Source organism: Lissotriton vulgaris, chromosome 4_1, assembly GCF_964263255.1.
Source record: "Lissotriton vulgaris chromosome 4_1, aLisVul1.2, whole genome shotgun sequence".
Lineage (NCBI taxonomy): Eukaryota > Metazoa > Chordata > Amphibia > Caudata > Salamandridae > Lissotriton > Lissotriton vulgaris.
Window position 1 is genome coordinate 838,904,672 of NC_141691.1, and position 15,617 is coordinate 838,920,288.

At 40.1% G+C, this 15,617-nt stretch overlaps 1 protein-coding gene across 1 annotated transcript in view; it reads left to right on the plus strand.

Moving 5' to 3' along the window:
• The window catches only part of DTNBP1 (dystrobrevin binding protein 1), a 491,566-nt gene that overhangs the window by 209,345 nt on the left and 266,604 nt on the right, over positions 1-15,617 (plus strand). Inside the window, exon 7 of the mRNA XM_086965159.1 lies at positions 4,598-4,620. Within this exon, the coding sequence (XP_086821285.1) occupies positions 4,598-4,620 (23 nt within the window). The remainder of the gene's footprint in view (positions 1-4,597; positions 4,621-15,617) is intronic.

Here is a 15,617-nt window from a genome sequence, read left to right on the forward strand (position 1 = left end):
CAACTCCCTCCCACCTCAGGAACAACCTGGTCAAGGAGATGGAAGTCCAGCAAAGGCATAAGCCAGAGGCCGCAGTAAATGCAGCGGATCCTGCAGGCAGCGGAGACTCCTAGAGGGTCATTTGAACCCTTCCGCTTTGGGCCTGGACATCAGAAAGAAACTCAGTCAAGCTACGTCTGTTACTGGCAGATGTCCCGGGCAGGACCTGGCATCCAGAGACACACCAGTGGCTCCTGAGGGAGGCCCCTGAAGCATGGACTGAATCATCACCCCAAAAGAACACTTATGTGTTGTTGTTATTTCCCTGACTTGAGCCCTATGCCCACCAGTAACCCAGTATTCCTTTACACTGCTCTCATCCCAGAGGGTTCGGATTAGATATTGTAGCCTCAGTTGTTTTAACTGGTTATATGTTACTTTTTGTTGGCGAGATGAATGCTTCTTGTTTGGAAGTTTGGGGAGGGGGACTTTTGGGGTTTTTAAATGGGAGGTGGTTCTGATCAATTGGCCTCAGTTCACATATCTATGCAAGCGCACATCATGATGTACTCTCATAACACTTGCTTATACAGGTCTCCATTGATGGAGAGGAGTGGGTGGTTGCACGATTGGGACCTTGGAGGGATCCTACTTACCACCATGCCTCTCAGACCTCACCTTATGCCTAACTATGAATAGCCTTAAAAGCACAACATGGAATGTCAATGGGCTAAATGGCGGTATCAAACGCAGCAGTCCTAGGGTTTGTGAGACGCCACACACTGACGTCTTGCTGTTGCAGGAAACTCATATGTTGGACACTGAGTGTCTGTTCCTGGACCAGATATGTTTCAGATCATGTTCCATGCAAGTTAATCCAGAGGCTTCCCCCGGAGGTGGCGGTCCATGTACATAAGTGACTACCCATGGTAGTTTCTCGTATGGATTCGGATAGCCAGGGACAATATATTGTAATTGAAGGGACGATGGCAGGGCAAACCTATAATCTGATTAGCGTGCATGTGCCTCCTCATTTGTCAGGGTGTACACTGGTAGTGGTGAGGTCGGTTTTGCTCCGGCTCCTACATGGGATCAATCTTGTAGGAGGAGACTTCAATGCAATGATGTTACGACAGGTGGATTCCTCAAGGTTCTCCGGGACAGCCCATAGGTTTGAGTCGAAGATTGAGACATGGGCACCACATCTCATACTCTGTGACGACTGGGGCATCTGGAACCTGACAGTGAAGGAATCTACTCTTACATCTGCTATCCACAAAATGATGTCCCGTATTGATGTGCTTTTTGTGCCGACCACGGATTTGCACCATATGACGGGTGCATATATCCTGCCTAGGGGAATCTCTGATCATTCGCTGGTAGTTCTCCGCATTGGAGGACCCAGGTCAGGCAAATCAGCGCATGGCTAATACAGAGTTAGTCTGCTTCCTTTTGCAGGAATTGAGTGCTAATTTAGACCTCAACGAAGGGTCAGTGTAGTCTCCAGGGATTCTGTGGTTGCCAGGTAAGGCTTGTATGTGGAAAGTGGAGAGGTGCCACCATAGGGTGCGGGAGGAGCGGAAACCCCAACAAAAAACTGAACTAGAGGCCAGTATTGTTTGGCTGTAGCAGGAACCGGCAATGAGTGAAACCGAAAGTCACCAGTTGGAGATAGACCCAGCATCTCTGAGACATGTCTGCCTCAATGAGGCGTGCCATGCTGGACGCATCCACCAGCCGCGCCTATGACATAACAGATTTAGTAAACTACTTTATTGGTTGGTGACCCACAGGGCTACCAACAGGATGATTCCTGGCATACTGAATTCCTCCAGTGGGGAGCAGCAGGAGTTCAAGCAATTGCAGATACCTTTGCCCATTGGTAACAAGCTCTCTCTGCAAAGCATACATCTGTGCCTGGGAGTGCGGACCAACCATTGTCAACTCTGACTGTGCCCATGAAGGAACTAGACAAACCCCTTGCACCGGAAGAGTTGGAAGACGCCATTCGAGATATGAGCTCAAATAAAACTCCTGGACCGGATGGTTTCCTGATCGAATACTACCTGAAATTCTGGAAACCACTCCTACCTCTCTTAATGTCCATGTCTAATGAGGATATTGTGAAATGCTTCTTCCCAAAGGGCTTGGATTTGGCCACAATATTTGTATAACATAAAGCAGGATGACCCCCAGAAGGCTGCTCCGACTACCGCCCTATTTAACTCATTAATCGTGAAATTAAACTAGACGCCAATGTACTGGTTAATAGGCTCTTTACAGTCTTGCCAATGTTGGTTCACCTAGACCAATGTGTGGCTTCATACTTCAGCAAAGCACCAGGCATTGTTTTCGCAGGGTTTACGCGACCCCGGCGCATCAACATCACCTCGTCGGCTCTAGTGCCTTCTTACTTATTAACTTTGAAAACGCCATCAATTCCCTTGACTGGTATTTTCTAATGGGGGTATTGACTCGTCTGATATTTGGCTCGCATTTCCAGTCACCTGTCCTAAACCTCAGAGGCACGTAAATGGGCTACTCTCCTGCACTTTCCCTATCCAGTGCGGCAAGATACAAGGTTGCCCACTATCCCCCTTCTATTCCACCTGGCGACATGGGACAGATGCGATGCAAAGGTGTGGGAATTTCACTTAGGAACGGACCTGAGGGCCGCATTGCTTTTTATGGAGACGATGTGCTGCTCTTCATATCCCGGCCTGATTCCACAGGATGACATCTTTTCCAGAAACAAAACCTATAGGGGCTGGCCTATGGGCTAAATCTCTCCTAGTTCCCCTTACAGGACAAACTGATGCAGTGTCATGGCAGTCTAACATGCCTATTCACAGGTTGATCTTCCAATACTTAGGGATTCATATATGTTTGCTTCCGATACTCTCTTGGTCCCTCAACCTCACGCAGGATTTTGAGAAATTGGCCCACCTACTGCTTACCAACCTAGAATGATCTGTTCTCTTTAATGGTCTTGACGACTTTTCTTTATGTCCTCCAGAATTTCCTGTTCATGATTCCCCAGCAGTAGTTTGCTGAGGTTCAAGCTAGGGTGTAGTTCTTCCTATGGGCCAATCTCGTCCTCCGTATGGAGTTTTGTAAATGCATGCAATCTACCTTCGAAGAGGGTTTGGCGGTAACAAAAGTGCACCTGTATTTCTGGGCATCCTAGCTAATGGTCCAGAATAACTGATTTATTGGTGGATGGGCAGACACAGCATTTCGGACCAAAGTAGCTTTCATGGGCGTTGACGCTATCATGAGCATGAATTACGGGGAGCCCGTTCCTCGCTCCCTTCCGGAACTTACCAAGGTGGTGTTCCTAGTCTGGAGAGCAGCCCCACACTGGACTGGATGAGATAGAAGGATCACTCTTGAAACACCCTTCTGGATGGACTGTTGGCTAAGACAGGTCTCCCAATTAGAGTGATTCAGCAAATGGGATTTAATAGGCATGTCCAATCTGGGAAACATGTGGTAGGGGTTCCATATGAAGTCATTTCAGGCAAACTACAGGTGGAATTCACTCTTCACCAATCCCAGTTTTATAAATACCTACAACTCTGCCATGCTCTCCTATCACCTGTAAGATACTACTGAATACAATCCATGAGCGCCACTAACGATCGGTCAATAATAAAAAAATATTAAGTGTGAGAAATTACTTTTGTGGAATGCCTGCAGCAATTTAGCTGGGTGGGCCTGGAAATGGGAGGGCAAACGAGGAACTGGGTGAAGGAAGCAGGTTGGGGAGAAGCAATGAGGAGGGACTAGGGGCACAAGGAAGGCCATGACTGCTGGGCCTCTGCCACGAGTGCGGTGGCCATTTGTGAATCAGGCCCTATAAGCGTATGTGTTCCCAGAGCCAACTTCATTTAAAGGCGGCATACCTTAAGTTTCAAGGTTACCGCAGTAATCACTTGGTCACTTACTGGCTCTCAAATAGGAATGATAATATAGAAGAATAAAACAGATCATATAGTATCAAATAAAAATCAACCAGTTTCGGAAATCGCCAAATCGGCTAGATATTTTGGAGAGTCAACAGTATGAAAACATCAAACATCTCAATGAGTGCCCGAATGGTGGATTGTCAGTAGTGCAGCCTGCAGTAATGAGATCTGAAAAAACAAGTAATCTTGGTTTTAGTACCTTGTGGGGTTGATGGCATCCATATTGAAGCAGATCAAACAGACATTTACAAGAAAGGTAAGGCCACGGGGTAAAATCTAACATTTTTAAGAAGCGTAGTAAAAAAATAATGAGTCGGTGGTTGTCAGGAGAACATCCTGAGCATTTCTTTTTAAGCTGTGCAACTAAACAATCATCTATTTAGGTTTCGAGGTAAATGCGGAGTTCATTTTAATTTACAGTACAAGAAATGTGTAAAAATTAGGGAATTAGTGTGAAAACCACGAGTGTTCACATTGAATGCACTCATGTTCTTCCTTTCAGTGCATTTTACAGGGTATTTGCATGCCAGCGTGACTAAATATTTATCTAAACTAGTGTGCATGATCTTTTTGATCTTTGTCAATGCAGTGATTTATAATTTGTGAAAAGCACGTTCTAACATATTCGTTTTTTATTTTATTTGTTACAGAAAGGAGCTAGAGACTTTCAAAGGTAATTGAATTTATCCTTTCTTTTTAATGATGATCCTATAGTTTCTCCCAACATTAGTTTAAGACCTTGTCCTATAATTTATGAGCTCTGCATCATTTATTTGACTTTTTTGAAAATTGTTCACTTAGTAAATAACACAATTCTGATTTACATTGGTTCCGGGAAATTTGAGTAAATGTTCCTAAGTTACGCTTACTCTTATGTGGAAAATGCCTTTGCTTGAAGATTATGTACCTTTTGTGTTACATTTGTAAAATATGCATGTATGACCGGCTAGTGCAAATCTATTAACATAAATTGGCCATCTTGGACAAAAGACCTGCACCAACAACTGAGCAAAAAAATTACATACATCCAAGTGTGGCAAGAATAACGTTGTTCCAAATAAAAGGACAACCTAGTAACTCCTTGCAAGCTTGGTTATTGGCTATAGTGAAGATGAAGACCTAACAAGGGAGTCACTCAAAAAATAATTTTTCGGAGATAAGGAATGAAATGTTTGTCCTACTAGTGACAAATAGAATTATACTTAATATCCACATAGGTATAAGGTTTTCAAATGAATTAATCTGAAGTTACAGGCGTATTCAAATGAATCAATCCTAAACACCAAGTGTATATGCTGATTTAGATTATAAAATCAAATTAATTTCACATATTTATAATATTGCGGTGCATAGAAAATATCATAGCATACATACTGTGTCAAAAAACAGTCCGGTAGGATATCAATTCTTATATATATATATATATATATATATATATATATATAGGTCAATGTATGTTGAGTCCATTCTTATACAACTGAATGCAGACACGCAAGGATGGTGGATATTGCTGTCCAGTTGGCCCTTTCTCATAATCATCAAAGGCATGCCTCAATTTTTCACTCTGTGCCAGCTCTGAAGTACTTGATGAGTGTGGTCCAATTTTTAAGCTGTTGCATTTCTCTGTATCTATGCATTATGTTTAAGGAGTGAGCATGGAGTCTCCCTGAAACTGCTGCAAGGTGGTTCCCATGTTGGCAGTCCATGCTCCTATGGCTCATGCTGTATCCTTATCTGTTTTAACATCAGACAAGTGGGTTCTGGAAATCCTTACTTTCTTCCATGTTTTAAAGCCCAGCATAAGCCTACCTGTTTAGCCCAGGTTTGACGTGAGCCAGGTTTTGTGCCTCACTCATGGCCCAGCAACAAGTGATACTTCTAATAATCAAGAACACTATACCGTTTGCCCTACAGGGAAAGAAAAATCAGGGGGTTTGTTGTCACTACCTTGAACTAAGGAACTGGAACTGTGACACATGGAGCATCCCCTTGTTTGGATGCAATTGAGGATCTACTTCACTTAATCCTATCCTTTGAACCATGCATAAAAAAAGGACACTAACTTCTGACCTGCATTTGTCATGTTTCATCACTGAACTGGTTAGTGGTGGGCTGACCATGACATCTTAAGAGCGTTTTTGTCACTATGACTGTGGTATGTACTTGAAACTTAAAGGCGAAGTCATTGTGATTAGTCGCATGAGAGGGACAAAATCTGATAAAATTGTATCCAGAGGCACTGTAAATTCTTTAATGACATGTCCCACTAACAGGGGTGAAACAATAGGTAACAGGGGCTTTAGTTAATTGCCCACCTTGTTATTATTTGAAGGTCAACTTGTTTCTGCCCCTTGTGAATATGCCTTGTTAACTTGGGGCATTCTTCAGGGCTGCATACACCCCCTAGAGTATTTTGAAACCTGTAGGTGCTCTGATTATTATGATGAAAATTTTAAAATAAACATATTCAACCTGCATGCCAGGGAAATCTATCCTGAGTTTGTTTGTTAATGATAACACTGTGGGTATGGCAAGCTAGTCCATACCCTTATAGTGTATTTACTCATTTAGGTGTTCTTCCAAATGGATTCTTCCCCTCTGGCATCGTGTTTCCCATTCAAAGCCAGAAAAAAAACACCCACAGTTACATAAATGGATGTCAAAGCATTGTTTAGAAAGGGCATTCCGGGAACATCCTCTTTGGCTGAATTTGTGAGTGCTGCTAGTAACTCCATTCACAAGTAAACTGGACAATTGGCTAGTCCATGTTTTAATGAGATTGACTAGCAGCGCACAAGACTGTGCTGATGTGGGGGTACTCACACTGTGTACTTTCAGCCTTACTCAAGGGTGGCAATGGTCCCCTTTTATTGGTGGCAGCTCATTCTAGTTCAGGGACATAAGTGTGTTTACCTCTGTCCCTGGTTGGGAGGCAGCCCGGTGTCAAGTAAAATTCCATGTGGTACCCTATAACTCTGGTCCTTGGTGTGCTGTGTAGGCTGTTTTTTATGTTGTTTAGCTGCAAGACAACGTGTTGAGTGAATGTGTCCTTTGGAGGAAGCTGTAACTGCTATATCCTCCCTACTTTTTTGGGGCATCTGTCCAGAGACTCCAGAGATGTCGGAGAGAACTGTCAGATTACAAATCCACTTCATTTTGCATCCGCGTCTTCCCAGTAACAGCCTGAGTTCCCCTCATTCCATTGTCTTACGCTAGCCATTGCCTTTCAGGCCAGTTTACTTGGTGGCGTGATCTGTTTGTGGCCAGAGTTAATTCATAGTTAATATAAATCGCATGACCAAATGCTTCCATTTCCTTCTCTCACAGTGAAAGAAACAACCTAGGCGGAAGTTGTATATTGCCTACACAATGGTTACAGGACAAAAGCTAAAAAATGAACAGTTTCCAATTCATTACTTATTTTTATTAAACAATTTATTTCATGGAACAAAATAAAAATACATATACCAAAAAACAAAATTAAAATTATATTCTTCAGAAGTGAATATAACTATAAAATAACATTAATAATTCCTTCACAATGAGGAATAAGTTGTGTGTCGACGCGTTTCGGCTGCCAGCGCCTTTCACAAGACAAAGTACAACTTTCTATAACTAAAACCGACTGGTCTTAGAACTTATCAACCTTTTAATAGCCTGCAAGGCGCCGCCGAAAAAGTAAAGGATTGTATCAAGCTCATTGTACCTCGTGGGGGCTACGTACCTTTTTATTAAATATCAGGTCAATCAGGTCAATCTACCTACTTCTTCTTGTGTCAAAAAGTGAAACCTATATAAATATTAATTGCATATAAGAAATACAAATCCAGAAACAATAGAAATTCATCGCTTATGGCACGTGATTCCTACGTTTTCCACGAGAACTGAATAGAATCTTTAATCTCAAATAACGCATATCAAGACCAGTCGGTTTTAGTTATAGAAAGTTGTACTTTGTCTTGAGAAAGGCGCTGGCCGCCGAAACGTGTCGACACACAACTTATTCCTCATTGTGAAGGAATTATTAATGTTATTTTATAGTTATATTCACTTCTGAAGAATATAATTTTTAATTTTGTTTTTTGGTATATGTATTTTTATTTTGTTCTATGAAATAAATTGTTTAATAAAAATAAGTAATGAATTGGAAACTGTTCATTTTTTAGCTTTTGTCCTGTAACCATTGTGTAGGCAATATACAACTTCCGCCTAGGTTGTTTCTTTCACTGTGTTTTTCCCTGACCTAGGGGTGCATTTTCATTTGTTCATACAGGGAACCCTTGTTTGATACAAGTCCATTTCCTTCTCTGCCTTTCAGAAAGCCTAAAAATAAGTTCTGTTGGTCTAAATGTATAGGACCACATTACGCTGGTCTTAAAGTCACATCATTGGTCATTGGAGATGTAAAGGTTGGGGTCCAAATCCGACATTTTGTAAATAAAGCTATGCAATCCCTTGTTTTGAAAAATTTCAAAACTATAGACCAGCTATTGCCGTTCACCAGAACAGGTTATCCCAATATATGGCAAGTTACCAACGCTCATCCTTATTGCAGTACTTAGTTCTCTCCCAGCACCAAGACATGGCCTTTGGAAAGTATTCGAACGGTCTGAAAATCTGTCTTTCACCAAGCATATAGAGTAGTCCACCCTTAGTATGATTTTGTTTTGACTTGTACTGTCATTGCCTCAGCTTGCTTGCTCTTCATCCTAGTGCTGAAATATATGGAAACAATAGAACGAGTGCTTTACCGAAATGGAAAGGGACTAAAATCTTTAGTGACAGCAAGTACAAGCTGCAACTTCTCTTTTTGTTAATCACGCAGACTATCTTTCACTGTTTGTCCTTTTACTATGTTTTCCGTAGGCTTTTAAAAGCATCGAAAGTTCATTAAGAAGCAATCATGTTAGATATGCTGCCTTTATGTACCTTTCTTCGTGCTGATGGACATTTTGCAGCTTACAATGTACGACATAGTAAAACACAGCATTTGCAGACTGGGAAAGGTGAAGGCTAGGTATCAGAATGGAGTCGGGATGTGGGGAAGGGGCCACCCCTTAACAAGTGGGGGGGAGGGAAAAGTACATCTTTGAAACCCGCGTTAAAATCTGGGTTGCTTTCTGCTCCCCTCCCCCCCCCCCCCAAAAAAAAACTACCACCTGCCGCTCTTCAGCAGCAACGTGAAAGTGAGGAAAACTAAAACCTTTTGAAAAGGTATGTGGATAAGAGAGGGGTAAAAAAAATTGAGATATTAATGTGGGGTAAACACCTGCGGATATAGGTGGTTGGTGTATGCCTTGGTATGAAATATCATCAAATCATGCTAACATTTCTGTTTGATAATTGTCACTTTAAAATCCGCCTTTTGAGTAAGAAGTGTGTCTGGTTTGTAAAGCTCTTCAAGACATGTATCTGGAAAGGGCAACGCCTTGAATTAAGTTTGAATAAATTGTACTGATTGTACTCTGTTCCTCTAATGGATCATATCATATGGTTTAAAAACATGACACTTTAATATGCAAATTGATGTGACAGCTCATGATTCATAATTGTCATTTACAATTTAGCTGCTGATCCCTTATTGTTTTTAGTTTTTGGCAGGCTTTTGTGAGTGAGGATTTAACATGTTTAGTAAAATAAAGAAACATTCTGGTTTGTAGTCACATGATACAGAAAGCTCCAGATTGGTCATAGTGGGCCATTTTTTTTACTTTTGGCCAAGCCTTCTATGAGATGTGAATAGTTATAGTGTCTAACATCCAGATCTGCTTTACCAGTCCAACTCAATGGAAATAACTGACGCCTATTGAAGCCCCAAAACTCTTCAGCTGTGGGTTTGCAGGTATTAAAGAGATTAAGGAGAGGCAACATGGAACGTTTTACTGCTGACCATGTAGGGGGTATGTCTCCTGCATCCCGGTAATCTCTCTGGGCTGCCCCAGTATCTCGGTGAAAGGTGGCAGCGATTTTCTTTTCTTTCAAACATGTATCATATTTTAGGTACAGAGACCTCTTAGAGTTAAGCACTTAGACATGATTCAAAGGAGCTGCAATATACCGAGGTTATTTCCTGAAGAAAAAGCAATTTGTATGCAGGTTGGAAATCAACTACAACATGGCATCTAAAGTAACATCCACTTACGTGAACCTAGCAATAGAGTAAATTATGCTGACACAAATTACCACAACCAATAAAGAGTTCTAAAACTAATAGAGATGTTTTAAACAAACTCTCAAAAAACCACATAGCATATTAATATCGCTTGTGGACATTTTCAAGGGCCAAAGTTCCAGCTAACTCCAAGTGACACAACTTAATGACAATAATATTGCAAATTCACAAAACTGGCCGAGTATTTCTTGTGAATCGCATCCCCAATCTAGTAATTTTCTTAGTCTATGCTAGATTAGTCAAACATGTGATCCAGTGCTCAAGGCTAGAGTTAGCGGAGAATATGTGTTTGCTCTGTACATTATTTTTTTTCTATACTCCGTGAATACAAAGAAATTAACTGATAGGCAACTGACAACAATCGGTAAACAAAACAATGTAATTATTAACATTGCAACATACTTAGAGTGATAATTTATTGTGCTTGTTACGACATCTAAATAATATCCCCCCTTGGCCGCGGCGGTAATTCCACCGTGGCACTGGGGGGTGCGCGCGGCGGGGTTCTGTCACGACTCCGCCCACTCACTAATTCGCCCGCACAGGAGGGGGAATCAGTGCCGCGTGGGCGGAGCGGCCGCAGCATGACAGAACCACGTCGTCATAAGCACAAGCCGCCCGTGGCTCATGACGGCGTGGTTCCGTCATAAGCAGCGAAGGGGTTAAAAATGCATTCATCTCACCCTTGTCCCCTAGCTTTCCAGCATTGAATCTTAGAAAGTTGATTCTGAAAAAAACTGAGCCTGATTGTTCCCGGTAGATCAACTGAACGAAAATGCACTCAGATTTGCCTAACCTTTCTGCATATATGGAGTCCTTGAAAATAACTTTAAACATTTTCTCTTGCTATTCACTGAACGTTGGTGGAATAGCAGCTTTCCAGTGTGTGGTAATGACTGATTTTGCTAGTATCACTGATATGAGTGTACATTTTTATTTGCCTCTTGACTAAGTGGGTATATGTTTGCCCAGCAAACCAATTCCGGGTTGTGGAGGCAAGTCGTTATCAAATCGTTGGCTTACTTGAATATCACTTTTAGACCAATAGCGTCTAAGCCAAGAACCGGTCCATGCTCGGGTTATGTTAGCTAGGCTATGCTTTTATCATCTGGGGCATGTTCGCGTAACTTTTGCACCCATCTTATGCCTAGTGTTAAATATCATTTAGCACCAAAAAGTACCTACTTAACATTTGCACCTCAGATGTTTCTAAAGATTAATACATTTGAATGTTTCCAGATATGCTCATTGATTTTGACTGTAGCCGTTTGTCCATTTCGGTACCATTTTGCGAGGGGCTTACAAAAAAGAACTTTTCCTAATGTTTACACAAAAAACATATGCCCACTGGCACCTTTTTAAAGACAAGGAAGTAATTTTAGCAGCTTGGAATCTTGACCCTTTCGTTTTTTTATTTTTGACATACGAAATGTATTGGTCATTTGTGTATATACTGCAGCCAAAAATCATCCAAAGTGCTTGATTTCAGCACTCCAGGGTTTCCATAAACTCCTGTTTTGAAAATCTGCAATATGGGTGCTGCCAACATTTCACTACCTATCTGCTCCCAGTTTGGAGAGAAATAAATACATTGTCAGACAGTCTTCCAGTCTTATTTAATTGTAAATCATCAGTAGTCTGACAGGATGAAAAAACTGCTGCCTTAATGTGGGCAAAAAACAGAGTTTTAAATCTAGGGCTTCATGGCATTTGTAAAACACTACATTTCTAGAAGTGCCTCTGCCAATATTATTTCAATCAAAATAGTATCATAGCACTGCGAACCGGCTGAATTAATAAACCTGCTGCAATAAGCAACAAAAGCTGTAAAATAGAATAATTTAATGTTCAGGAGTGACATCCCTCCTCCTCCTTGCAGAAGTTGTACATTGTGGGGAACGTATATTTTGCCAATTAATCTTGAAAAAAACTTTTCAACTTGTCAGAAAATATTATGATAGAGGATGCATGATAAATTTGAGAATAAAAAAAATTGAAACAACTATGTACTATTTAAATAAGGCAGCTTTCTCTAATATAGGATGAGAGAGAGTGTTACATCCGTCCAAAAGTGATTTTGCCTTCTTCAATAGTAGTATATAGTTGAATTGATAATGATTTGATAGTTTCCATTTATGAAAATACCAAGATATGTTTTGGGTTTCTGGGAATTGCCGCTAAAAAATAAAGCAAGTAGCACAACCTTAGATGTGTTAAGGAAAGAAAGAAAGATTCATTTTTTGGTCATTAGTCTTCTATCTACCATATGTGGAACCTTTTGTTATCTTGTGTAATGTATATTCAATGTTTGCCTTGTCTTCCTTCAGAAATATTATAATGTAATTGTCACATAATTTGAGCTGTGTGGTTGAATCTATGGGTTGTACTATCAGGGAATCTAGTGTACTGGCAGCCGCTAATGGCTCAATAAAGCAAACAAGATATGTGATGTAAAGCATCCTTGCCTAGTTCCTCTGGGGATTTTTATAGTGCTTGCTTTAATTGAGTTAACCATGATTGATGCTTGCAATTATCATAGGGATAAGCTAGTAAACTAATGAGCTCGAAAAGAAAGTTATATGCCTTAAAAAGGATATACATTCCCAGCTCAAGAGGTTGAAGACTTTCTCAGCATCGAAAAGTAGAACTGCTGCAGAGGGTTGCTTTTGAGAAAGAAAGATCTATGGCTTCAACCAAATAATTAATATTGGCATATATAGATGATGTGCAGCAGTACATTTCCTATGGCTTATTTTTGTGGGCTGATTGATAATTCCCATTGCCAATGTTTTTGCGAATAGCTCGAATCAACATTAAGCAGGGTTATTAGGTGGGAAGAATTTGGATCTACTGCTCAATTCTCTAGCCTAGGAAACTAACCACTGCCCCTGGATTGATGATGTAATATTGTTTTCTGCTAGCATGTTGTTAATGATTTGGCATAAATAGGGAGATATTATTTTGGAGCAACGTTTGTAGAACACAGTAAAGATCCCATTGTCTCAACAAGCTTTTCCAACTTATAAGTTCTGCTAAAAGTTGCTCTTTTTGTTTGTTCAGCACTGATATCAGATAATTGAGGAAGAAGTTGTGATAGCAACTTATCTACTTCCTTAACTACAGATCTCTTTTGGATCTATTTTTAATAGATTATAGTGTTAATGTTTTTTTCTCCAATTTTGTTCTGGATACCTTTTGCTCTATCTGACCACACTATTAATCTCCCAGTGAATTCTCCCTCTTTGCACCCCATTGAGATATTGTGGATGTCTTGACCATGTTGCTTCTGTAGTAAATAACCCTCAGAGCACTTATTGTGGCCTTCCATCTTTCTTTGTGTGCTTTCTACCACATAAAGACTATTTGAGTGTGCTTAATCTCCTCTTCTAATGCACAAACATTGAGCCCTTTTCTCTTTCTTAACTACGGAATGGAAAGTAATCCAGCCGCTTAGGGTTGCATTGGCAATATCCCAGACCATTGGCAAATCTGCAATTCTGATGTTTAATTTAAGAAACTCATTAATGAAATACCCACTATTGTCATCAAGCAGTTGTTTATTAATTTGACATCTTTTAATCCTAATGATTGATGAGTGTAAAACTAATTCTAACTACAGCATGATTAGTAAAGATATTTGAAAGGAAATAACCCTGTCTCACAATCCTTATCCCCAAAAGTCGGTGGGATCCACCTCTTTATATTTTATTTTTTAATGACACTTTTTGAATAGAAGCTTTTAGGCTTATTCTGATTTCTGTTGTTGCTTGAGGTATCTAGAGCTAATGTTTACTCATAGTTAAGGTCTCCCGTCAATAAATAGTTCCCCTTTTCTCTGCATTAGTAAAAGAAGTAAGAGTCGAGGGTCATCAATGCAACTGTAATAATTAGCTAACTTGTACAGTTTTTGAGTTTATTATAAAAGTCACCTGCGCCCACTGCCCTTTACTATATGAATCACAGGTTAACATTTTAACTTCAAATGTTTAGAGAAACATATGGCAAACTCTTAGTGCAGCATCCAGCAATAAAAAACAATTTAGGCTGTCCATTTGTGAAAAGATTGTCTTGTTTCACTCTTGTTTTGGTGAAATGGGTCACCAGTTAAATGATGATAAAAAGATTATGTTGTAGAATCCAAGCCTTGATTGTTTTATGCTTGTGCTGATTTAAGATGATTTATTCATCAAAAGAAAAAAAGAAAGCAGTAGGAGGCTAACCTGAGAATTACTATAGATTTCTAATAGGTAAATATTTACAAAATGTGTTCTCCGATATTTTAAATTTAGATGCTAAGCCCTGTTGCATCTCACTTCTTTTCTGCTCCTATCTTTACCTCTACCCTACAGGCTCTCTTCTCATACTCCCCTTACACTTAGATCGCCCGCACTACTCAATGTTCAGTCCATCTTTGTCCCTCAGGAGCTTCCTCTGCCTCCCTCTCAAAGCCAGGGTTTGTCCTGTGTACCCATGGATCATACTTCTGCAATGGCAGACTTAGCGTTTTTCACATTTTACTCCAAATGTTCATTTAACAACTGCTGCCTTGTTCACATCCGACACCTATTATAGTTCTCTATTAATTATTAATTTTAGCTGCTTTGCCTGTTGAAAAAGAGAAGTTTGAATCCCAGCTGTTAGAAATGTTGGAATCACCTGCTTAATCTCCCACCATTTTTCTTTCTCCAATAACATGTCTGAAAAGACCTGATAGTAAATTCATTATCTACTTCATAGGATTTACTCTGAATTTCATGTGGATGCACTCTTTCTTTTACCCTGTAATCAGCAAAATTCACTGACATCCTTCAAGGAGGATGGGCTCGCGTATGTGGTAAAAAGGATCTCCGTGATCTCAGATCTCCTAGGAAGTCTGGAAGGATATTCTTCTGAATCAAGTCGAATATCAAATTAATGACATTGCTACACACATCATGTGATATTGGAATGCCAAAAAAACGTTCGTTGGATCTCCTTCCTCTCTTCTCAAGATCTTCATGATTGCTTTTAATCTGTAAGACTTCAAGAGTTGAAATATCTGATTTTATGCTTAATTTCTGATCTTGCAAGTCTGAGAGCCATTGTCCTAATTCGGACAGCATACCCATGAAGTACTCAGATTGCGCATCAATCTAGTCTGATTTTCAGTTCAAAAGAAAATTAGTCTTTGCTTTTGCTTCCTTGATACCTTTCACTTCTTCCAAAAGTAGATTCAGAATATGGAACAACATCTCATGACCTTACTGAATACTCAAAGTAGCAAATCAACATCCAATAAACTGTGCATAACACAATGATTATTACAGAAAGCACACTTCTTTATACACCAACATCAGTTTGTAATTTATCTACAATAAAATCATGCAGTTAGGGTAAAAAAAATCGTAATAGCTCGAGTTCAAACTAAAATCACTGCATTTTTGTTATAGTTCAAATAGTGATCTTAGGGAGACTGGGGACCACCCAACTATTCAGTTTTCCTTTTTGCGAAGACTAAT